The sequence below is a fragment of the Ambystoma mexicanum genome, chromosome 2q, assembly GCF_040938575.1.
Source record: "Ambystoma mexicanum isolate Mex_15411 chromosome 2q, UKY_AmexF1_1, whole genome shotgun sequence".
Taxonomy (NCBI): Eukaryota; Metazoa; Chordata; class Amphibia; order Caudata; family Ambystomatidae; genus Ambystoma; species Ambystoma mexicanum.
Window position 1 is genome coordinate 533,964,688 of NC_090924.1, and position 25,160 is coordinate 533,989,847.

Sequence of the window (25,160 nt, forward strand, 5' to 3'; positions counted from 1 at the left end):
AAGACATCAGGTGGGATCGTTCCTTTTAAAAGCTCAAAGATTCTCACAGTGAACTTCCATTTTATATCAGAAACTTAAAGAGTTTAGAAGTTTAAAGTTTACTATAAGAAGAGAAAACGTTTACAGTTTATATACAATACGGAAAATAATTGAAAAGACTGCGCGCAAGTTTTAAAGTTGTTAATAGCGTGAAATGTGTTTCAAGACTGACTAACGTGCACGCAAGTCTTCGTGTCTTCAGCAACGTCGCTGGGAGCGCGTGCGTATGAGAGCGCGTGTTGGATTGCGATAGAGCGCGAGCCCATATTAACTGAGCGCGGGTAATTTTTAGCGCGTGTACATTTTTCACGTGAGTGACGTTACGTATGAGAGCGCGTGTTGGATTGCGATAAAGCGCGAGCCCATATTAACTGAGTGCGGGTAATTTTTAGCGCGTGTACATTTTTCACGTGAGTGACGTTACGTACGAGAGCGCGTGTTGGATTGCGATAGATCGCGAGCCAATATTAACTGAGCGCGGGTAATTTTTAGCGTGTGTACATTTTTCACGTGAGTGACGTTACGTATGAGAGCGCGTGTTGGATTGCGGTAGAGCATGAGTCAATTTTTATTGAGCGTGAGTTGTTTTTGGCGTGTGAACTATTTTCACGTGAGAGACGTCGCAAGTAATAGCCCAAGTTCGGTTGGCGATAGAGCGCAGGTCCATTGGAACTAGCGCGCATAGTTTTTCAGTGCAAGCGCGTGTTTTTCACGTACACGTGAATTTGTTAACGTGTGCGTGTATTTTTTAAGGTGCGCGTGTTTCACGTGCGCGTGTATTTATAAGATGCGCGTGTAATTTTTTACCGCAAGGACAATTTCTCACGTCTTGTGATTTCGCATGTTAATCGCATGGTTGCAGAGAGTGAATAAGTTATTCAAGAAAGTAACTATATATTTATATGTGTAACAAAGAAAAGATTCACACGCAGAAGCAGTAGCATTCAAGAAAGTTTATGAGTTTATACTTAATGCAATTTTCACACAAAAGAGAATTCAATACTTCAAGAAAGACTGCATTTGTCAAGAGTATTTGAAAATTCGAACTTACTGGAGTTAAATGAACTTAAAAGTCAAAGAAGAATATCTAAGTTTGTAAGGTGTTTCCAAGAGTCATTTTTCTTTAGGATATTAAAGAGACTGGAATGGCTAGTGACAATATGCATTAAACATTACAACAGTTTACAAGATATTCCATAAAGATAATTAACCTCTATGTCTTAAACAGAGGTATAAGAGGTAAAGAAGTTAGTTTGTTTTAAAAATAATTTAGAGAAAAAGGTTTACACTAATGTATAAGTAATGAAGTGTATTTGTTTACTACAGATACCAGAGCCTACCAGAAGGTTGCAGGGCTGCAGTGTCTCCGTTGTTATTTTATCCAAATTCCCCTTTCCCTTTCTTGGGGTTCTCAGCTCAGCTTTTACTTTAGGGTTGAGAGGTGAACTCCTGGTGAGGGTCTGTGGGGCCAGCATCAGCTCCTGTGGAATTCAGTCAAGCCGGACCCCGACACCCACCTCCTCTACGATCGCGGGTGTCCCTCTGCAACGGGGCGAGTTGTCTACTCCCCGCCGGGCGGCCTCCGTCACCACTGCTCACCTCTCTCGGGTGAGTTTCACTTCGGGTGCACCACGTTCCATCGAAGTCCTGCCCGGCCGGGTTCCTGCACTCTGCTTTTCGGGGATGGGGGCACACCGCCAATATCTCCTGCGGGTGTATGACCTGCGGGTGCGGTGTAGCGCCAGGGAAAGGGGTCCACACCGGCAGTCGCCTTGCTCAGCCTGGAGTCCCGCTGTCTTCCCTTCGCCTTGTTGGGCGGTGGTGTTCTCCTTCTGCGTATGATGGTTACCACACTACGGTCTCTGTCGGGGGCCGCACTACTGCTTCCTCCCCTTTCTCGTGGACCTCCGGCACTGTGCTCGGATGTGGGAAGGCACAAGACAGTCAACTTTCCACCACTGCATTTAATTGCACTTTTCCATGGGCGCAGGGGCTCTATCTCCTCAATACTGCTGGAGGGGGCGGAAGCTGTCTACTCAAGCAGCCATCTTGCCCCGCGCCCCCTAGTAGTCAGGAAATGTATTTTTGATAAGAACCCTTTGTTCTTTTATTTAATAATGCTTGGATGTCAATTATGATGTAATGTGTTATTGTTTCTATGTACTTTGATGACTATCGAAATAAAGCAAGATTGATTGATTGATTCGACAGCCTTAACATTTTTCTTTCTTTATACTTTCAGGAATGGCACACTTGTTCTGGCACAACTATCCCTGCAAGAGTGTTGAGGTAGAGGGATGACGGCAGTACATAGTGGAATAAAAGTTTGGATTTTGACAGCAACTATGATAATGGTGGGCTTCAGAGCCTGGCAACTCTTATGCATGATATTGGATTGCCACCCTGTCTATCAATTGGCTAGGCCAAGTGTTTTGGGGAGAGTTAATGCAGTCCCTTCGTAATGCCTGGGAAGTCAGAATCACATTCAGACAAAAACGCATTTTAAAGTTCCCAAGATATGTTTGCGATACATTGACTATTATACCAACTTAGTAAGGAGCAGGAGTCAACATTGGGGAGGCACCATTCTCCCCTACGCCAGATGCCAAATCATGACATGGTGTAGTGCGTGTGTGAAAATTAGCCCGAAAATATGGCACTGATGCATGGCCATCTTGGACATTCACTTCCATTTACCGCAATGAAACAGCAATGAAAGCCTACGTTTTCGTGTGCTCATCAAGTAAACATATTTCTGCAGCAAAGACAAGGTCACATATTAATGTCAGATGACCAAGCCGGGGAGAATAGTTGTTGTATGGTCCGCCGAAGGGCAATAACCATTTTCATGCCCCTTTCACCTCTCCTGGGTATCAGCTAAAGTGATTGTTCAAATGTGCTGAATAAATGCAGGTTATAGGGGTGGAAAACAGCCCGTAGACAGGTACCACCAGGCTACACACATTTGTTATGTTAAGGTTTATAAAGAATTCTACTACCACCTCATCTCCACACAAGGTCAGTACAATTTCATTGTTGGTGCAGCAGAGGAATTGGATGTTCCTCTCCATCTCCCGAACAGTGGTTCCCAAGGGAAGCAGTTATGATACAGAAGAAACTTTCCTCTGCCCTTACACTGTGTCCGCGGGACAGATGGCACTCCAACAGTTTACTCACAGTGAGGCAGAAGGGCACTGGGAAGGGAGTGTGATCATGGACTGGAGGGCTGGAGGGCTGTGGGAGTCTGCACATTCCTTCTCGGTTGCATTCCACTTTGGAGAAATCTTTTAGTCAATCAAAACAGTTCTAAGAATATAGAAACAGCAAAACAGACAGCATACTTTTAATACAATGTTATCAACCTCTCTCTTTGTCAAACAGGGCAGGAGAAGGGTTTGAGAAGAAAGATGCTGAGAGTAGGTGCATACTGCTAAGATTGGGAAGTTGAGCAAGACCGATATCGAAGTATGAGTGAAGGGACACGCAAAAGCTTAAACTCCCCAAAGTTAATTATGAAGCGATTCCAGAGCTGCTGGAGGACCGCCAAGTGCAGAGTAGGAATACATTAACGACTAGTCTGTCCGGGGGTCGATACACCAACATTCACTCACAATATAAAACATAACCATACTGAACACACATGAATGAAAGGGGGAGCGTGGTGAAAGGAGGGAACGTAGGTTAAACACAGTTTGGTGCCACAGTTGCTGGGAGAGCGTTGTTGTTGTCAGGACATTTATTTGACCTATGTCTACAAAATCGGTATGTATCTATGTATGATGTGTTGATTGTCTTATTTTTTTATTTCTCAAAATGTGCGAACAAAGCACAAGTGCATCTGAGCTGTGAACAAGGAACACATATGAATAAAATACAGAACATACAATTGCAATACAGCAGGCCAAAAAAAGGGATACAACACAATAAAATCCAGCTAATAAGTCGTATGTGGAAGTTGCAGGTACAACTTGCAAAGATTAGATGGTAGCAACCAACTTGTTCTGAAAGATTTAAAAATGATGAGTTCCATAATCACGCTTTCAAAAGTGTTCTGAATTTAAGAAAATCCGAGTTCTTACAAAGGTTGGGGGTGGGGAGGGAACTGTCCCAATTAAAACAGCAGCACCTGAAAAAGAACGTTTAGATGAAAAAATGCATCTAAACTTGGAAACTTCAAGTCGCGATAGGTCAACCACTAAATGACTCCTGCCGCCAGAGATGTTCAACTTGTCACCCACGTAAAAGGGAGTGTAAAAATGAATCGCTTTGTATGTATTGCGCCTTCATTTAAATTCAATTCGAGCAGTTAAAGGAAGCCATTGCAAAGATCTAAAAATCAGGGTGATATGATGACCATTTAAAGGAAGCCATTGCAAAGAACCTAAAATCAGGGTGATATGATGACCATTTTAAGGAAGCCATTGCAAAGAAATTAAAATCAGGGTGATATGGTGACATTTCCTGGCACAGGATACTCATCGAGCGGCAACATGAAATATATCTTTTAGAGGTGCCAAGGTAGTTTGGGGAAGACCAAAGAAAATAGTTTCCAAAGCCAATTCTTGATTAAATAAAAGTGATTGCACTGAGTCTAAAATGTACAATAGATTAAAATTAATGTTAAGTGGTGAACATGTGCAGATTTCACAATCCTATGCACGTGAGGAATAAAAGACAGACGACAATTAAGCATACAAACTAGGGAGGGGTGTTGAGAGTGAGAAAATAATAAAAATTCGGTTTTTACAAGTATTCAGCTTCAAACAGTGGGAAGCCATCCAAGCTTCTAAGTCCTCTAGACAACTCAGTAATTGGCATTTTCAGGAAGTGGGAATGGGTTTCATTTCACATTTAATCTTGCCACACACCAAGCATCATCAGTGTTACCTGCTGACAGTTGCTGGCGATGCCTGCTCCAAATCTGCTGGCTCAAAGATCAGGTTCATTTTGGAGTTCATTTGAATGATCTCACCACTCATTAAACAAAGCTGGAAGAAAGCACGAGGCAAAGAAAGTCAAGGCACAGTGCTGCTTAGCATTAACTTCTGGCAGTTGGTATTAAAGCAATTTGTTCAATTGTTTCATAGTAGTGGTTGAACTAACTTTTCAGGTACAATGCAAGGATTTATGTCGCCTCAAGCAAAGTGGTAAGTTGACACACCTGCTCCTAAGGAGCAGGGACATGTCTGGTCCTGTGGGACCAGTTTGACATCACCATAAACAATCCTGCTGGTGGCACCAAAGGCAGCCATTTAGTATTCTCTTGCCAAAGAACAGGCTCACAAATCCGCAATGCATTTTTAAATACGTAGTCGGAGTCGTTGAGGAATGCACAAACTTAAGACGGGCGGAGGGAAAAGTATGAAACTCTGTGTGTGGTGTCATGAAGCCAAGTGGTCTCCACAAAAGACTCAAAGCTACTGTTAAGTTTAACATGGAAAGGGTTATTCAGCAATAAACACAAACGAGGGCCAAGACGAGATTCAAAACAGTAGCACTGTAGGTCAGAATGGCAGTCCTTTTGGGTTGATATTCAAAGTAAATCAACAAATGTCTCTCAAAAGTCACTCTCGCCCCCTCTCCAGCGTCACTCACAGTACTGGCCGATTTTTAACAATTGAGTTGTCCTCTGAGAGTTTGCAGCTCAATGAGGTTGTGCCTTTGGCTCCAAATTCTAATGTAGTTGCACGCTAATACAAGAAAGTGAATCCAGCTATTGTGGTTTAGATGTGCACCTGTGCATGCTGTGAGGCAGGCCCGGCTCCAGCAGTGGGGCCAGGGGGTCCAGGCCCCCCCACAGCCTGCCTCTGTCCCCCCCCCTAGAAAGGCTGCCATTCGAGTGATGTTGTACACCACTGGTAACCGAGGGAGTGGGGGGTAGATGTCAAGGAGACATCATTCTGAGAAGCTGAATTGCAGGAGGCCCAGCCAGGATTTGTTTTCTTGCCCTACACAATGATTTATGACCCACAGCCATAAAAGTACAACTGACCAGTCAAACCTCTAATATTCAAGCAGGCTGCCTACAACTATTTTCGGAAACCTAAAATCACAATGTTGGTTTCTGTCAATTAAAGTATGTTTATTTTTTGTGGGAATATAGTGGTTTTTCACATCATGCTTAATAAAATGGTTAACTATATCAAACAATAAATGACAGGTAAAGTTGCTTGAATGCAGATTTCTGCAGAAGGTGCGTCAACTCACTGGGGACCCTTACAAATTACATTCAAAATATATATTCTGCTGCATTAACTACTTGAGTATAAGTGAAAGGATAAGGTTGGTAGTAACAAAAATGTAATTCTGTAGGGGAGAGTGTAGTAAAATCAAAAAGTGATAAATGCAAAGCTTTGAATTAAACATTACCACTACCGTTGCTCTGCACAACATTCCATGACATAATTCTGTAGTATGTCTATGCTATTATTGAAGGGGACAAGCCATTAGCAAATGACTTTTGGTGCTGCCACCAAAAGGTGCAGTTCAATCTGAATTGCTAGGCCATGTTCCCTCTCCACTGAAACACAAGCAACCACATGCATGTTTAGGCCCTGTGGTCTAGCAGTTTGGGAAGGGCTTCTGGCATTAGTGACAGGGCCAAGGCTGATATGCAAACATTGGTATGGAAGGCTAGCCAGAGCAATGACGGTGGTTCTAATTGATTCAGAGACTTTTTTTTAATCTATTAGCTACAAACAGAACGGATGCTGTGGAACACAGATAGGATGGCAATAAAATGTGAGGAGAAACACACATCCTATGGGTGTGTCTGGTCATTTACCCACCTAACGACTAGCCATGGCTATGTCAATGCTTCACCATCAAAACCTAACCTTTCAAGAACTCTTAGAGCAAGCTCTATCACAAAGTAAAACCAAACGTGTTGCTGAATAGGGCTTGCCAGTGTTATAGCTAAGCATTCTTTTGCCTCTGTAAATGAGCTCCTGGTGTAGTAAATTCTCTTTGTGTGTCTTCAGTCAGTTGATTTTATAAGCAATATATTTGTCAATGCCTCTGTGATTTGCACTGAAGTCCTGTCTTAAACAAACAATCACAAACCCAGCAGTTTTGGCTTGTGTATAGGTATTAGCAGACATTTGCCAGGCAATGCCCTCAAATGCCCAGTTACTGGCACCATTTTCTAGCTGTTCCCATCTTATGGCCAGGTGGTAACCTTATGGCAGTGCCTGGCAAATGCCTATCCATGCCTAATCAAAAGCTCAACCTGTGGGCTTTGCCAATGCATGTTAGCTTCCGTTTGTCTCCCTAGGTGAATGTGGGTGTCTTGCTTGCTACGCCTAGGGAATCAAGCTGCACCTCACTGAGCTGGTCCTACCTGAAAATGACAAGGCTAGGTTGGCAAGTATTGACCAGTTTCAGATCTTCTCATGCATACTTACCAGTGGGGCTCCAACCTAAATAGAATGTATCTTTGTTTGGAAGTCTAGTCTACTCCGACTGAACATTTCATGATTCAAACTGATAAGTATTGACTTGATAACCTCATTCTGTTTGAGTAACGTTACAGAGTGTGCATGCAAACAGAATATGTCATGTGTGTTGTGGGATTTGTTTGGAAAGTATGATGTAAATCCTGGGTGCTGGGTGTTTAGGCAGTGCCGGAAATGAAACATGAACACCCGTAAAATAACAAGAAAGCGGAGTGTTTTCTATAATGTTGCGGGCAAAGTATAAAAGGTGTACATCTTTTATAACTAAAAAGCAGTATTTAAATATTTTCTAAAGAGTGCAATCAGAATAGGTTATAAATGTCAATGCCCCGCCTGCTCTACTCTCTACCCCGAAATCTTAACTGCCATGACGATCAGGCCCACCCACTGAGATCTTATGTTATTAACGTGTCTCAGAGGCAGATTATTTACAACAGGAAGTGATTAGAGATGAGAAATGTTAAAAATGCAGTGACCCTTGCTGTGGCTGTTTAAAAAAATTAAATAGGGTTTTAAGAAGCTATTTAAGTCTGATTGCTGGGCAATTAGTAAGTAAGGGGATACAGAACAAGCTCTGTGAAACAATAACCTTGTTATGCATTTAGGATTTTTTGTAAGTTCTCATTAATTGCTATGCTGGAGCTTGTAGGCTTCCATTCAGGATGGGGAAAATAAAGTTTGTTATAGGGGATCATTTTTCAGGTCAAGCGGAGTGGAAGAGTGGCACTAAATGCATGTAGCTCCACTTTTTATGAGCTGCAGGATTTTGTATGATTTGACAGGTGAAGTTGGAAAGCAGATCAGACTTAACAAGGTCCCTCTACCAAATCTGATTGGTATTCCACCAGCATGTATTTTTACATTGGCGGAAAACCAATAGATTCCTATGGGACCTGCCCGACTTTTATACCTGAAAAAAAAGCGGGCAGAGTCCAAAAGAATCCATTGTGGATAGCTCCCTCGATCGTTAATTGTGGAAGTGATTTACACTTTTCCACACACGTAGTGATAATGTAAAGAGCAAAGGCGATTATTTTCACCTGTGTTTTACTCTTTACTTTTCCAGTACTTGCTACAATGATGCATATATTGTCAGGTTGGTGTATTATGTGACTTGTTCATTTTCTTGTACTAACTTCAGTTCTGAAGATGTGATCAAGCATCTACATCTAGGCTCAAATTATGGCTATACCACTTGACCAAAGTGTGTGATCCTGGGCATATTTTTTAATTTCAGTATACCTTATCTGTTAAAATTTAGTGCCACTAGAAGTGATTCAGTTCGCATTATAAGCAATTCCAAAAAGCCTCACTCATGGTTTAATAGATTGGCAGCACAGGGATTAGGACACACACACATCTAACTTTGAAAATATCCGGGCCCCATTTATTGAACACAATTGTGTCATTCAATAGGTAATCAAAGTAAACACATCAAACAAAGAGTCATCATGGACAATTGCATTTCTATAACCAGTATGTAAACAGTATGTACCAAACAATGATGTACAGGGGCACGCCGCACCAGGAGTGATACCAGGACGCCACAAACCACTCAACCAGCACTGTCTGTCTTCTGATGCAGCCCTTAAAGCCCCAGCACTCCCTAGCACTTTCAACTCAATTAAACTGTGCTGCAAAAATGCAACTAATCCAACTGTAATTTTGGACATGAACCATTGATGGGAGACATTCCGAATGGGACTACTCTAGGGGTTCAATTGGAAAGGAGGGGGGTTGTGGAATGGGTGGGTGAAGGGAGGATTGTATACATGTGTATGTTATAGGAGGATATGTTGTGCTCGAAATATTGTTAAGATCAACAAGACTACCTGTATTGATTGGACATGGTATGTTCTGTTCTTAAAATTTAAAGGAGTTTGAAAAAAATGAAATTTTGTAGGAAACAAAATCTCCTATTCCTTGCTTCAGTATTCTGGGTGGGGGGGTCTATCTTTCACAACAAGATGGAGGGACCAAAGCATCTCTTCTCGGGCCTGCTGGAAGTAGCCACAGTGCTCAGGGCGAACACCATCTTAGATGGTAAAAAAGACTGTAGACCTCACTGCTCAGCCCTCTCAGAGGAGGAGGAAGAGGAGCACGAGGAGGAGGAGGAGGAGGAGGAGGAGGAGGAGGAGGCGGCGGCATCACCTTCAATTCTCCCAAGCCAGTCCAGGAAAGATATGCTGGGTGCTGGTTTGAATAGGTCGGAGGGGAGGTAAATGGGAACGTGGTTAGGGCAGCTGAGAGAAGGTGACTGGACGGTGAAAGGTGAAGGAGGATCAGATATACCAGAAAGGGGAGAGCAGATGCGAAGGGAAGATAGGTAGATTCATGTTGCAACACTATTTTCCTTGCTTCTCTTTTGCTATGTACAGTTTATCTGGGAAGACATTTTTTGCTGGATCACAGATCTGGGAAATCTGGATCAACACCAGCATTTTGTTGAGGGTACTCCTAGACCCACACCCAATGGAATGTGGGCCCACCTGATCACAACCCTGGCCCACCCAGATCAAAATTTCTAGAGCCGGGCCTGCTGAGGGCATCTGAAACACAATAGCTCGATTCACTTTGTGCATTAGTCTGTGTCAGGTGCAGAGGTAGGTTCTCTTAATCCATTAACAGATTCTTTGCTGTCTCCCATAAATAGTTTACAATCTTTCTTCTAATCTCAAGGGCTACGGTGCAGCGCTCATCTGCCACGCACCTGTGCTTTTTGTTTTCCTAATTCAGATGCACACTAACTTGTTCCAAGTGGCCAGCACCTACTTCCAGGGCAAGCAGGAAAGGCAGGCTCAGAGGTTTTATGAGCTTGCCACTGGACGTCTGACAACCTCCCTGCGTAATGGTCCTGTTCTACCCTCAATCCTGACCTTATAGCCCTGATAGAATGTCATACGTCGGTCCTCTCTCTACCTCTTCATTTGGAAGCGGACTCTCCACTGGCTCCTCAAGCACCCCTTTGGCATTGGGTGCATGATGTCCTCTCTTCCAATTCACTTATCTCGATCTCCTCTACTCCTTCTCTGCCTTAACTAGGATTATCCTATCCTCCCGCTCCTCAGCTCCTCCTTTCACCTGCTCTTCCAAATCTCCTGCCCCAAGCTCCTCTCTTTACCCTACCTGCTCTGATAATAATCTCTCCTCCACCTCCTCTGCTACTCCTTGTGCCAGCCTTTTCTCCTTTCTCAATCTCCTTTGATCCTCTAGCCAACCTTCACCAAACTCTCATCTTCTTTTCTAAACTTCCACACCTTTACTTTCTGAAATTCCTTAATGTACGTTCCTGTTCCCTCCGCAAGGATGAGGCCCTGGGTAAAGGCTTGCACCTGTATGTTATTTGTTTTGGTTGAGTGAGATTGGTCATTGTGTGTCAGGGACCGATGTTACATAGAGCCAGTCCACCATGTTGAATACCAATTGAGTCCTCTGCATACACCGAGACTTTGGAACTGTGTGTCAGGCAGCTAAAGCCAACACTGCTCCGATTGCAGTGTTCCCGGAGGGCTGACTTTTACTTTCACTTTTGGTAAGCGGTGTTGTCATGCCATGAGAAGTACACTTTATACTGCATAGAACACAGTGGAATTTAGAATCGTGGGGCCTGTCCTAAAGGGTCCACAGGAACTCAGGGATCAATATCTGCCATAAATATATCTGGCGGATTCCCTAAAGGGTCATGCAGTTTTATACTGCTCATGTGACAATCCCCCGCTCCCTGACCCAGGAGTTCCGACATGACCAGGGGATCCTCCCCAAACTGCCCCTGCAGCACAAAGTGGGCGGTGGCAACAGGCCCCATAGTCACCTCCCCACACACCCCAGGAGTGAAGCAGGTGTATCATCACTGCAGGCAGGACAGTTTAAATGTTTGCAGGTGGGACTAGGCAGATAAGGGCACAGTGAGGAGTTTCCCCCGATGACAGGAGCCAGGGACAAAAAACGAAGATTTTGCATTATGTCTCTTGCCAGCATAACAATCATAGGATTGACCTAATTTGTCTTAGATTTAAATAAATATAGCCAATCCTCTAAGAATTAATGTCTGGTGTCAAACATATTTGGGTTTTAAAGTAAAGTGAATGGTCTCATAACAATCCTGTATTTCATGAAGCCAAATGGTTTTTAGTAATCTGTAGAGTAAACACACATGTGACTTATGTGACGAATCTCATGATGTTGCCCCTGCGCCCCCAGGGGGTGACCCTTTCCATGAGGCCAGCGAGTTGAGGGTGCTACCCGATGTTAGGGAGAATTCTCATTTATGGCTAATTTCCCTGACCTAATGAGTCCCCCCAGCAGCTTTGCTGGACTTCTGGAGTTTATTATTTTTCCACTTGGTAAGAGTGTGAGCTTTTCCCCACTCTTTCCTGTGTTTTGCCATGTGTATTTTTCTGTTTTTGTGATTGTAGACTCTGAAGTATACCACTTCAGTAGCCCCCTTCTTTTGTGTGTCACACAGCACCTTCAGTGCCGTGGCACAGGGTTGTCTTTGAGACTTCCCCCCCCGACTCCATTTCTGAGGCTGACTACAGTCCCCCAGAAAAGGGTAAGGTTGCCATTAACTTTACTTAGTCAATCTACCACAGATCCGGAACACCCCATCTTCCATGGAGTACCAGAAAGGGTTAATTCGTATCCCTTTTTATCTGTACCTCCTAGAGCATTGTTTCGCTCTTTTAACATTTAGACTTGGCTGGTGGCAGTGGTATCTACCCTAAATTTTCTACCGCAATTGTATTAGATAAACGTGGTATTGTTCTTGGCTATTATATCAGCCTCGAACATAAACCCGCTTGCCAGACCAAATTGTCTTTCTTTTGGCTCCGGTTGGGTTTATTCACCATTTCTTTTTGTTAAAGTCCTTCTTGTGTTTTACTTTGCGCAGCAAACTAGGTTCGCCTTCTTTGTTCACCGTCTTTTGGCGGGCTTCTGCTCAGAAGCCCTCCACCAGGCACCTGGGTGTCTAGGTGGGCTGAATCTGAGGGAGGGGTGTAGTCACCCCCTGCACAGGGTATCCTAGGAAACTCAAGTCGCACTTTGCCATGATTGGCTGAGGTGGTTGTCCAGGCTGGACAACCCCCCTGCTGGGTGATTGACAGCCAGGCTGTGTGAATGGGGGTTTTGCGCATAAAAGGCAGGTCTCTTGGGCTAGAAGTCAGAGAGTCGCCACTGGAACTACAAGGAACCGAGGAGACGCGAAGAGAACGAGGACTGCTGCAATTACCCCGTCCCGGTGAAGCCCTGCTGCAGTCCTGAGCTATCTACCCTTCAACGACTAAGACGATCCAGACCGGAGTCTTCTTCCCTTGAGCTTGGTGGGGATAACCAGCTCATCTTCCACAGCAAGAGGATCCTCTTCCTTGATCAAAATTGCTGCACACTGATGTAGTGGTCCGGATAGCCATTTGAAGAGCCTCTCCTGTTTTTAAGGAGCGCACCTTTTATTCATTGTCGCTGCTGCCGGCTTCATCCCTGTGTGGTGCAGACCCTCTTCAGACGTCCTCCTTCACAACGAAGCTCCAGGAATCCTGGGTCTGCGGGAAATCCACAGGATCAACTGCCAGGGCACCAGCTGCACCATTGGAATAAGGTACAGTGTTCTGCTTGAGGAAACTGGATGAACCCCTTTTCTTCATCTCCAAGGCTTGCCCTTGTCTTCCCTCCTTCTTATAACTTTTGCCTCCGAACATTGACAATATCGAAGTACTCTTGGCTACGTTGAATCGCGAACTGTCTGACTGTGTGATCTTCGGCAACAGGCTCCCGGTGTCACTTGACCCTGGCTCTGGCCCTTTGACTCTTGAACTCCTGTCTTGAGTGTTTCTCGATTCTGTCTGCCTAACCAAAATATTGCCTGTGATTTTTGCCTCCAACTCCCTCTGGGTATCTCAGATGCCAAGTGTGTTTTTGCCCCAGTAGCATTGCATGTCACGGATATGTGTTTAATTAGTAGACCGAACTGTCAAAAAGTGATTGCAATCGTATTCGCGGTAATGTGTTTTGTTCCTAACACCGGTTCATCCAAACACAGGGTACTTACCTTGAGAGATACTGTAAAAAGTGAATTGGTAAGTTGTAGTATATTTAACGTGTGGTTTGTGTTTAAGTTTAATAGAAGTGTTGTGTTTATAACAAATGGTTTAAAAATAAATGTACTTATATTTTTCTACCTGAAACCTTGAGTCAGTGTTTGCTTGAGTCACAGTAATTGTGGTCCCTTTGTGTAATCTCTGCTACTGCTCATATACTCTTGAGATAAGCCTGGCTGCTCCGCCACTGCGCCACTCTGACATAGTAGTACAGGCTTGTACCAAAGGTAAAACTTGTATTGCCACCTGTAGTCTTAATTGTGTGTAGTGGTCCCTAAGGGCACTGCACGGGATTCTGCCTAACACCCGATAGTCCTCCTGGAGGTGGTACTCAATGGGTGGGTCTCATGGGGAGGTATTTCCCCTCTGGGATACACGGAGGACATCAGGAGTCTATGCGGTACAACACACACTCACCCACCCACCCTCCTTTCTTTCCACACCTTCTTTACCTTCCCCTGTCCTATAGGTTCCTCTATGTATTTTTTATAGCAGTAGTACTACTACTAAGTCATGCCCTCAAAGTACTGTGACGAAGAAGATGCAGGGAGCCCTAAACAGCCTCTCAGAAAACCAGCGCGGTTGCTGCAGTTATCCTTCTCAAGTAGCTTAAAGATGCAAGAGGGACTAACATTGCTGTCAGTCCCTCCTCGGAGGCACCGCAAGCGCAGGTCTTTGGCCGTACCAGGAAGAGCTGAGCCTGCAGCTGCTGACTGGGATGAAACAGGGAGAGTTCCAGAGCCCCTACCTGCTTCACTGAAGACTGACGTGCTGAAAAGAAGCAAGACTGAAGGGCCCGGCGCAGGAGAGCACCGCATGATGCAGGTGAGCAGGTACGCGCCGCGTGCCACCACAGAAGAGTGGCAGTGCCGCGTAAACCATTGCAAGAACAGGAAGAAGCTGAGAAGGGCTGCCAGAGAACGTACATAGATCCGAGAAGGAGGCAAAGGACAGGTGCTCCGAAAGAAGATATGTGGGCTGCCAGGGACCTCTGGGACTTGAGAGAAGCTATTGTAAAGGGGTCTGCGAACCACACTTAAGAAATCAATGCAAAAGGGTCTGCGAACAACACTTAAGAAACCAATAGAAAGGGGTGGTTTGTGGCACGCATATAAGAAGCTTGTACAAAGGGGTCTGGGTCCCGCATATGAGAAGCCTAGAAGGGGTCTAGGACCCACATTTGAGAAAAGGCATCCCTGGCAGGAGAGAACACCAGGGCTGCCTAGTGAACAGCCAAAAGGAGTGTAAGAAGGTGTCTGGGATCCGCACTTGAGAAAGACTGTCCCTGGCAGGAGAGAACACCAGGGCTGTCCATTGACAGTCAAGAGAAGCCTGGGGAAGGGAGACATTCCCCTAACCCTAGTGAATCACCAAAAGGAGCCTGAGAAAGGCCTGGGGAAGGGAGGCATTACCCCAACCATAGTGAATGGCCAAGAGTAGCCTGAGAAACGCCTGTGGAAGGAGACATTCCCCCAACCATAGTGACTCACCAAGACAAGCCTGAGAAAGGCCTGGGGAAGGGACACATTCCCGCAAACACACTGAACTGCCAAAAGGAGAATGAGAAAGGCATGGGGAAGGGAGGCATTCCCCCTACTTTGCAGACCATAACATCCAGAAAAAGGGAGCCATTGTTCTGGATCTTGAAGAGACAAAACCATTTTAGTTTTGATATAAGTGTGAGGGTAAGAAGTAGGATTTTGTCAGGTTCCCTTGACATATTTCTGTAAATATTGTGATACTTTCAAGAAATGTTTACAGCGCAAGTATCTATGAACATTTACTGAGTTGTTGAATGTTAAGGAGGTTCAAGTTGAGGAGGAACATGTGTTCTGTAAAGTAACAGGAACTAGTGAAAAGTAAACTTGCAGTGAAGCCGTGAGTTGTGTAGCGCACGTTCCGCAGCTGCTGAGGGAAGCGACTTAATCAGGGCCTTGAGTGCGATCTACTGTGTAAATTAAAGCCTCCGTTTCCTTTTCGGATTGACTGTTTAAGTTAAAAGGTCTTTCCTAATGGAAGCGCGTGTGATGCGCTCCAGTCGCGCTAGTGGAAAGTAACCAATGGCGTGCCTTTGAGTCCATAAGGGCTAGTATTTGATAGTGTGTGAGCCCCCGGTCCTTGTATCCAGATACCGCGCAGTTGTGAATGGGCAGGTCGAGTTACAGTACGCCTTGTAAAAGTTGTTTGACAGAAAGGAATTTTGTCAGTTTCATGGAGTGCCGCAGCTCTGTGTTAGTTGAAAGTTAGTACGCCTCAGAGGAGACTTGGACAGAAGGGAATTCTGCAAGTTTCACGGGGCGACGCAGTTCCGTGTTTATTGAAAGTACTTTCAAGGTAATTCCATCAGTTTTCTCTTGCGATTGGGAGTTTTCTAGTTCAAAGACTTTAAGCAATTAAAAAAAAAAGGAAAAGAAAGAAAGACAAACATATAAGTGATAAGTGAGGAATAATTCTTAACCACAAATTGATCATCCAGGAAAGCAGTGAACACAAAAGAATTGAACTGAAAGTTTTCTGTGAAAAAGTAAATCAAGGTTAAAGAGTATTGTAATGAACTTAATGTAACAGCAGCTTCTGAGCAGAAGTGCATTCCACTCTTTACTCAAGAGTAGCCGCCAAGCTTGGGGCAGAGGTAGTCAGGTAAAGTTGGGTATAAGGAGTTCAACATTAAGATAAGAGTTGTAGTAATATCTAGATGTTTAACCTAGATGTTTTATTTGCAGGTTATCCAGAAAAGACTGAGGTCCAGGTGTTGAAGGTGGCCTGACCGTTTGTTATTTTATCCACTTCCCCTTTCCCCCGGCCTGGCCAGTCAGTAGTTGTAGAAAAGATCAAACTGCTGAAGAAACCAGATTAGGGGGACTGGAGGACTATTCATCACCTCCTGCATGATAACAGCATTGGGAACCTCGGAGAATGAAAGGCCCACGTGTTTAATACCTGCCCGAACAGATATGGAGTCAGGTTCTGACTTATCGTTGAGATCCTTGGTGAAAATGTTAGCGGAGATTAGGGAGGAACTTAAGCAGTCAAGGAGGAAGATCACAGAGTTACATGCTAAAATGAAGGAGTTGAGTCTTTAGGTCAGTCAGGGGGCCTCATTACGACCCAGGCGGTAAGTTACCGCCTGGGCCGTACCTTTACCACCATGGCGTAAACTACGTTTACGCCATGGTGGTTGGCGGACTTACCGCCCCATTCCGAGGTTGGCGGGCCGGTAAGTCCCCAATCCCCATTTACCCTTCCCCATTCCCATTTTTGCACCATAGGGCATAATGGGAGTGGGGAAGGCGTTAATTACGCCACCGTAAATTACGGTGGCGTAATTAACAACAAGGTCCCTTAGCGCCATGGATTTTAACACCTGCTAAAAGCAGGTGTTAAATCCTCCATGGGGCTAAGGGACCTCGGAATCAGGCGGTAAGGGTCGGCGCTGTTTACGCTGCCGTAAACTCCTTACCGCCTGGGTCGTAATGAGGCCCAGGGAGTTACAGAAGAAGAGAGACCTTGTGGTTCTGTTTGGAGTCATGGAGAGTCCTGAGAAGGAGGTAGCAGGGTCTGGGAGAGACGTTGGAGCAGCAAGAAGAATAGGCGGTTCACCAGCAATATCTTCAGTGACCACTCCCATGAGCTCCTCCGAAGCATTTTGCCAGTGATAAATGAAAATGTAAGTCCTTTTTAAACAAAATGTGTTTATTTATAACTCAACACACAGGAGCATATACATTCACAGTACTTATAGCCTCTCAAAACATATAAGGCACAAACCCCCCCCCCCCACCCCCTAGGTTCCTCGGTGGGCACTGTTCCCTGGCCTAATCGGCCTGGTCCGGCAGCGGCGACGGATCATCCATAGAATGAAGGGCTCTCGCAATCAGGCGTGGCTTAAATGTCAGGGCGGGGAAGTTCTGATCATAGTCCAGCACCGGTGCCCAAATGTCCATAAATCGGTGGAGCACTCCTGCTTTAGCTGCCATGACCTTCCCAGCTATCAGAATGTCCCAGAGTTTGACCCAGCAGAGGGTCATCAAGGGTCCATCTGCGGATTTCCAAGTGCGGGCCACCGTTATTTTGGCTGCCAGTAAGAACTGGGATACCAGGGCTGCTCTCCTCCCTGATCTCGGGTGTACGTCTGGTAACGGGATCCCCAGGAGGACTTGCTCAGGCGTGAGTGGAATGGCCACCTGGGTGACGTCCTTTATAGTGGCTAGGCAGCGAGTCCAGAACTCCTTTACTCTGGGGCAGGTCCACCACATATGAAAGTATGATCCTGGGAGGCCGCAGAGGCGCCAGCAGTGAGGGTCCAGGGCCTGTTGGAAGTGATGGAGGTGGGGGGTAATACCACCGCAAGAGCAGTTTATGGGCGCACTCCCGGTTGGTGATGCAGCGGGATGCTTTGTGCGTTCTGGACCAGATGTCCACCCATGTGTGGTCTTCTATGGCGTGCCCAAGGTCCATCTCCCATTGAGACATATAGGAAGGCTTGGAACGGAAGGGGTCATCTTGTAGCAGCTTATAGAGGGTTGAGATCTTTCCCCAGGCCGGCAGGTTGCTCACTGTTAGCTCTGGTGGAGTAAGGGGTCTTGGGGCCGCAGTCCGGGTCTCGGGGTGGGAGCACCAGTGCCTGAGTTGGGCAAAGCACTATCTATCCGTCTCTGTTAGTGCGATTTACAGTGTTCAAAGGTTAGGGGGGAGTCTCTGTCGAATAGTTGCCCCAGGGTTTCAAGGCCTCCCGCGACCCAGTTCTTAAAGTTCCTTGGATGGGCTCCGAGGGAGAACGCTGGGTTGAGGAAGATTGGAGAGAGAGCACTCAGGTCTCCAGGAATGCCATGATGTCTGCGGGCCCACTCCCAAGCCTTTATTGTTTCGTTGCCGTCAGTACTCCCGGCCAGCTCTGGCGTGAGGCGGTGGGAAGAAACGGGAGGAAGCAGAGGAGGAGAGGGAGGCAGGATTGCTCAATCTCCACCCATTTCGGCCGCCCTGTGGCGAGCCCCCATGCCTAAAGGTGGGCCAGCTGCGCTGCAATTTGGTATTTTCAGAGGTCGGGCACCCTCAATCCACCCAGTCTCGTGCTGGCCATCATCGATCTTCGCGGGATGCATGCTTTCTTCCCCTTCCAGATGAAGGCAACCATCTTCCTTTGGAGCCTCTGTAGGGGGGAAGCGGAATTAGGGCTGGGAGGGAGGCACAAGCATAGAGGAAGCGAGGGAGAAGGTTCACTTTACATGTCATGATGCGGCCTAACAGGTAGATTTCTTGCGATTGCCAGCGGGCCAAGTCCTTCTCCAGTTCCTCGAAGAGCGGCGGGAAAGTTAGCCTGATAGACTTTCGTTGAGTGCGAGGGAATCTGGACCCCCAAGTATGGGATCGAGTGGGTGCTCCATTGGAACAGGCCTTGTTCCTCTAAGGTCTCTCGTTCGGCCGGGGTCAGGCCCACTCCGAGCGCTGCTGACTTTTGAAAATTAATGGCAAACCCGATGCCCTCCCGAAGTCATGGATTTCAATCAGGGCCGCCCTCATGGAGCTTTCAATGTTCGTGATGGTCAACAGGATGCCATCTGCGTAGAGGGCAACTTTATGTTGTTCGGAGCCGATCTTCGGGCCATTGATCCGGGGGTTTTTGCAAACTCGTAGAGCCAGCGGCTCCATGGCCAGAGCAAAGAGCAGCGGGGATAAAGGGCATCCCTGCCTCGTCCCGCATGTGAGATGGATTGGGTCCGATAGGCGCCTGTTGACCCTCAGCCTAGTCTTTGGGGCTTGGTAGTTCGCGAAAACCATTTTCCAGAAGGTCAGACCAAAGTTGAAAGCCCCTAGAGTGAGGCGTAGGTAAGATCAGTCCACCTTGTCGAAGGCCTTGGTTGCGTCTAGCGCCAGTAGGGCCAGTTGTTGGGAGTCCCGATTGGCGATCTCTATTAGGTCCAGTGCTCTGCAGATGTTATCTTTCGTCGACCTGTGACTTATAATCCCTGTTTGGTCTGGGTCTATGATGCTCGGAAGGATAGGTGCGAGACGATTGGCCAGGATCTTAGAGTATATGTTGGCATCCAAATTCAGCAGAGAGATGGGTCTATACGAACTGATTTCTTGAGGGTCCTTTCCAGGCTTGAGGATGAGGACTGTGATGGATTCCTGCATCATTGGAGTGACCGTTCCAGTGGCCGCGAATGAGTTGAAGAGGCGAGCCGGGGGGCCACTAGTTGGGGCCAGATGAGTTTGTAGAAATGGGTGGAAAATCCGTCCGGACCTGGGGCTCTAGATTTCAAGCTTTTGATGGCAGCCTCCACTTCCTCATTTGTAATAGGCGCTTCAAGTTCTTCCCTTGCCGCCGAGGTCAGATGCGGGAGGGCCGCCTCTTGGATGTACGCGCGCTGCTCGGCCGGGTCCCTTGGGGCTGCCTCATTACATTTGAGTGGTGGGCGGCCGCCAGGCGTAATTTCTCATGATCCGTGTAGTGGATCGCTCCCCGAGGGTCGCGGAGGCTCAAGATGGAGTTCCTGTTCTTCTCCCTAGCCAGCTTATTAACCAGCAGTTTGTTGGCCTTATTTTTATGAACATAATACCATTGGTTAGTTCTAGTTAATAGGTTCGCAGTGGCATCAGCGTAATGCGCTTCGAGCCTCTTCCTTGCCATTTGCAGGACCCTGTAGAATTGTGGGGCCCAGCCCTTTCTTTTGTCGGTGGCTTCAGCTTCACGGATTTCAGCTTCCAGGGCAGCACGGGTCGCCTGCTTTCTTTTGTGGAATGCGGCGCCTTGGGCGATCAGTTCCCCTCTGAGCACTGCCTTCATGGCATCCCAGGTGTTGGCCGGGGAAGTATCCTCGTCCCGGTTTTCTGCAAAGAAGTTTTTAATTGCCCTGGCGATTGAGTCTCTCACTGCCATGTCCCCCAGAATAGGATCATATAGACTCCACTGGCGGCGAGGAGGGGGATTCGGGTCATGAGACCGCAGGGTTAGGGTGACTGGAGCGTGGTCCGAGAGAATCCGGGGGCCAATCGCCACATCGTCCGTGAAGGTCAGGATCTGGGGGGAGGTCAGGAGTAGGTCAATCCTGGAGAAGGTGCGATGCATGTACGAGTGGAAAGTGAAATCTTTCTCATCTGGGGACAATACCCTCCAGGAGTCCACAATGTTCAACATGCAGAGCAAGTGGAGCAGGCCAGTGGCCAACTTCAAATCTCTGGATGTCGGGGGGTGGAATTTGTCCTTGAGGTGGTCCGGGACCCCGTTGAAGTCCCCTCCCATGATGACTTGCCCCTCGATGAATGGGAGGAGGGAGTGTTCTAGGTCTTGGTAGAAGCCTTCTTGGTGTTCGTTCGGAGCGTAGGCCGAAATGAGAGTGCAAAGTTGACCAAGGACGGTGCATTTTATTGCGATAAAGCGAACATCCTGACATCGTAGCAAGTCCAGGATCTGGGGCTTCAGGTCTTTCGCGAACAGAATAGCAGTGCCTCCCTCCTTAGATCCATTGGAAGCAAAGAATTGCAGAGGAAAGAGTCTGCTTCACAAACGAGAAAAGTCCGCTGGGATTAAGTGTGTTTCTTGCAGAAAAGCGATCGAAGTCCCATCGTTCTGTAGCCTTTGCAGAATGGATTTCCTCTTCGGGGGAAGGGGGGAGTTCAAGCCCCTAACATTCAGGGTGGTGAACTTCAGTTTCAAGTGTGGCGGCTGGCTCAAGGAGTTCTCTTGCTGGGGGCAGGAGGATTGGGGGCGGATCAAATCAGCCATGGCTGTGAGAGCATGGCTATTTCAAATTCTCCTGTGGTTGAGGGTTTGAAAACTAGTCTCCAACGGGAGATATGAGCATTCAACAACTGCCTCCAACGGGAGGTCCAGACTGCGACCAGGGGGGGCCAATTTTAAACTATCGGCATGGCCCCTGGCCGCCCAAGCTGTGGTCCGACAGGACCAACATGGTTGGGAATTTCTCCAAGGGTAAAAAGGTGGCATCCGCCTTGGAGGAGGGTATGGACCGCATAGGGTCCGCGGCGAGCTCGAGCGGCTCAGGTGGTTCCAAAGCTATGTGTCCTGTGCGGGCATCCTCGCACATCATTCGGGTTTGCGGTTTCTCTGCACCCTTGACCAAGGGGCCCGATTTGGGTTTGGGAAGGTGGTATTCATGGCTGGGCTTGTTCGGCCCGGGAAGGATGGATCGGAGGTCCCGGGGGAGTCCGGATGGAGAATTGATGCTGCATCGTCGAGGTGGCTGATGGGTTCCATGTAATAATGTCCCCACAAAAATATCGCCATGCAAAAATATCGCCGAAAAATGGCCATTTTTTGTGGGGACATTATTGCATGGAACATGCAGGGGACACCCCTGCAACCCCCAAACCCTTTTTTTTTTGGCTGCCCCTGTCCCCATATATATGGTCACCCATATAATATTGCCACAACCTTTTCCCTGCGATATTATGTACGGTGACCATATATATGGGGATAATATTACCTGATACCGGCTGATGGTGCGGGGGTGCCTTTGTAGGAGAATTGTAGCGCCACGGGGAAGAACCACCGGTAGCGGATCTGCTGGTCTCGGAGAAAGAGCAAAAGTGGGCGAAGCATCCTGCTCTTCTGGAGAGTTAGAGGGGAGAGGTCCTGGAAGATCTGTAGTGGGACGCCCTGGAAAGAGAGCTCATCCTTTGATCGGCATATTGCTGTGATGGCCTCCTTAGAGGTGTAAAAGTGGACCCTTGTAATTATGTCCAGAGGGCAGTCGGAGTCCAATTCCCGGCGAGCATGCAACCTATGGGTCCGATCAAGTAGGAGTTGGGCCTCGTCCAGATCCGGTAGGAGATACTGGAAGAAAGTGCTTACATATTCAGGGAGCTCCTTATCAGAAACTGAAGTAGGTACCCCTCGGATGCGCAGGTTGTTGCGGCGGGAGCCGTTTCCCATGTCTTCCTGTTTGAACTTAAGAATTTCGGTTCTCTCCATTAACGTCTGGACGGTAGGTTGTAGTACCGATAGCGAGTTGGAGTGATCTGTGGCCAGGTCCTCGGCCTCCCCCATCCTCTGCTCTATGCTACAGAACCTTTGGTCAGTTTGTTCTAGTTTAGCAGTGAGTTCCGTCATGCAGGTTCTAAATTCTGATTTGATATCCGACATGAAGGCTTGGAGGTCCTCTTTGGTTGCGAGCGTCCCTTTGTCGTCGGTCGCTTTCTGGGGTGTAAGCTTGGAGGGATCTGCTTTCTTTCCTTTATCCGAGGCCTGTAGCATGGTGGAAATGTCAGCCGATTTGGAGGACTTCAGCGCTTTGGACATGGCTTTGGAATGAGGAGTCACACTCTGGGGGCCCGGCCCTGAATCCAGGTGGTGCAGGGTCCAAAAATGGCGGAAGCCGAGGCGATTGGGGGTGGAGTGGGACGGGGCGCCCCAGGAGGTGGAAAGAATTTCAGGCTTTCAGGAAGCAGAGTGGGTCGCCGTAATGGGTGGGCCTCACAGGGCAAGATGGCCACGGGACTCCAGGCGGCCCTCTGCGGCGGGGCCCAGGATGCGGCTGGCGGGAGCAGGCTCTCCCGGGCTGGCGAAGAGGGGAGGTGGGCAGGAGTGCCCCAGGAAAGCAAGGAAGGGGTCACACTCCGGGCTGGGGAGCAGCCATCGGGAGTTTCGGAGCCCCGCAAGGAGGGGGCAGCATGGATTTGTGTGGGTCAGCGGGCCGCCGGGGGGGACAGATGTTGCAAGCCTCAGAGGGCTAGGCCACCCCCAGCTCCTTACCTGAGGCTCCCGGGGGCGAGTTGGCGAGGTGCAGTGGCGCAGGCTCAGAGGAGCGGCTGCCATCTTGGATGCGGTGCCGGCTGCCGGAGGAACGCTTCTTTCGCTGCATTTACAGCGAACCCGGGGGTGTTAACCTCCCAGATTGCAGGCGATGGTGCTCGGGATGTTCCGCTGAGGGAAGATCTTGGGCTCGGAGTGAGCGTCCCAGGTTAGAATCCGTTTCTAAGGAAATTAAGTTTCCAGGGCGGGAGAGACAGTTTAGGCCACCCTGAACCAAAGAGGAGAAGGAGAAAAGATGAAAAGAAAACCTTTGTATTGTGGGGATAGCAGTCATTTTGTAGGGAACTGTCCTCGAGCGCTCAAAGATTTCCAACATCCATGGGAAGAGAACAAATGCTGGCCAATACCACCCATACCGCAGTGTCACATATTACCCTGAATGTATCCTTGCATTGGAAGGGTGGTTTGAGATGTGGTGGCCCCTGTATGTTGGATTTCGGAGCTACAGGAAATTTCATGTATAGAAACTTGGTGATCCATCTGAGTGTTCCAATAATAGCTAACGAAGTTCCAGAACAGGTTAGAGCTGTAGATGGGACCCAACTTACTTCGGGACTTATTACTCAGACAACTGATTTGTGAGGTCTAAAAATAGCAGAGGGACATTGGGAGGAAATAATGTTTGTATATATAGACACTCCCAGTTACAGATAATTCTTGGAATGCCCTGGTTATCCCTCCATAATCCACTGATAGACTGGGGTAGGAGAATGGCAGAGTTTAAGGCTGAATTTTGTCTTGAGCAGTGTACTAAGGCGAGAAAGGAAGTTGGTCAGTTGGAGAAGGGGAGTTTGGGGGAGATGTTGGCAGGGGGAGCTGTTGTGGAGCATGTGGAGGGGGCTATAGTGGGAGTTTTGTCTGAATGTTATCAGGATTTGGAAGATGTTTTCTTTGAGCAGGAAGCCTGTGAGTTGCCACCACATCGCCCATATGACTGCAAAATTGACTTGGAATAAGGGGCTTCAATTTCCTCTGGCAGAATCTGCGCGTTAACGGAAAAGGGGAATGAACAGCTGAAGCAGTATTTACAGGAGAATTTGGCTAATGGATTCATTCGTCGCCCTTATTTTTTGTGCCCAAGAAGGACAAGACCTTGAGAACATATATTGAGAACAGAGCAATTAACAAAATCACTGTGAAGAATTGTTATCCACTTCTTTTGATTTCTGTGATGCTGGATAGGATACAAGGCACCAGGATATTTACTGAATTGAATCTTAGAGGGGCTTATCACTTAGTGCAGATAAGAGAAGGTGATGAGTGCAAGACAGCGTTCCGCACTCGTTTTGGTCTGTTTCAATATCAGGTGATGCCTTTTGGGCTTTGCAATGCTCCTGCGGCATTTCAGTTTTTCATTCATGAGGTGCTGCAAGAATATCTTGATATTTTCGTGGTCGTCTAGATAGACGACATTTCAATTTTTTCACGTGAAGAGAGTCAACATGAGGAACATGTTCATAAGGTTTTGCTGAAGTTACGAGAAAATCATTTATTTACAAAGCTCGAGAAGAGTCGATTTCATTCGCCAAAGGTGGAGTTCTTGGGGTTTGTAATTTCACCAGCTGGGTTAGAGATGGATTCTGGCAAGATTCGAGCAGTTGTGGATTGGCCCAGTCCAACAAGTGCAAAGGACATCCAAAGCTTCATCGAGTTTGCACATTTTTACCAAAGATTTATTCAAGACTTCTCACAAGTGGTGGCACCCATTACTCGCTTGTTGAAGAAAGGAATTAAATTTGTTTGCGGAGGAGAGGCGGAGGAAGCCTTTTCTTCTTTGAAGCAGAAGTTCATCACAGG

General features: G+C 47.2%; 1 protein-coding gene across 1 annotated transcript in view; it reads right to left on the reverse strand.

Moving 5' to 3' along the window:
- Nucleotides 1-25,160, reverse strand: part of DNAH3 (dynein axonemal heavy chain 3) — a 1,861,430-nt gene that overhangs the window by 930,911 nt on the left and 905,359 nt on the right. Inside the window, exon 37 of the mRNA XM_069647670.1 lies at nucleotides 4,927-5,027. Coding sequence (XP_069503771.1) covers nucleotides 4,927-5,027 — 101 coding nt within the window. The remainder of the gene's footprint in view (nucleotides 1-4,926; nucleotides 5,028-25,160) is intronic.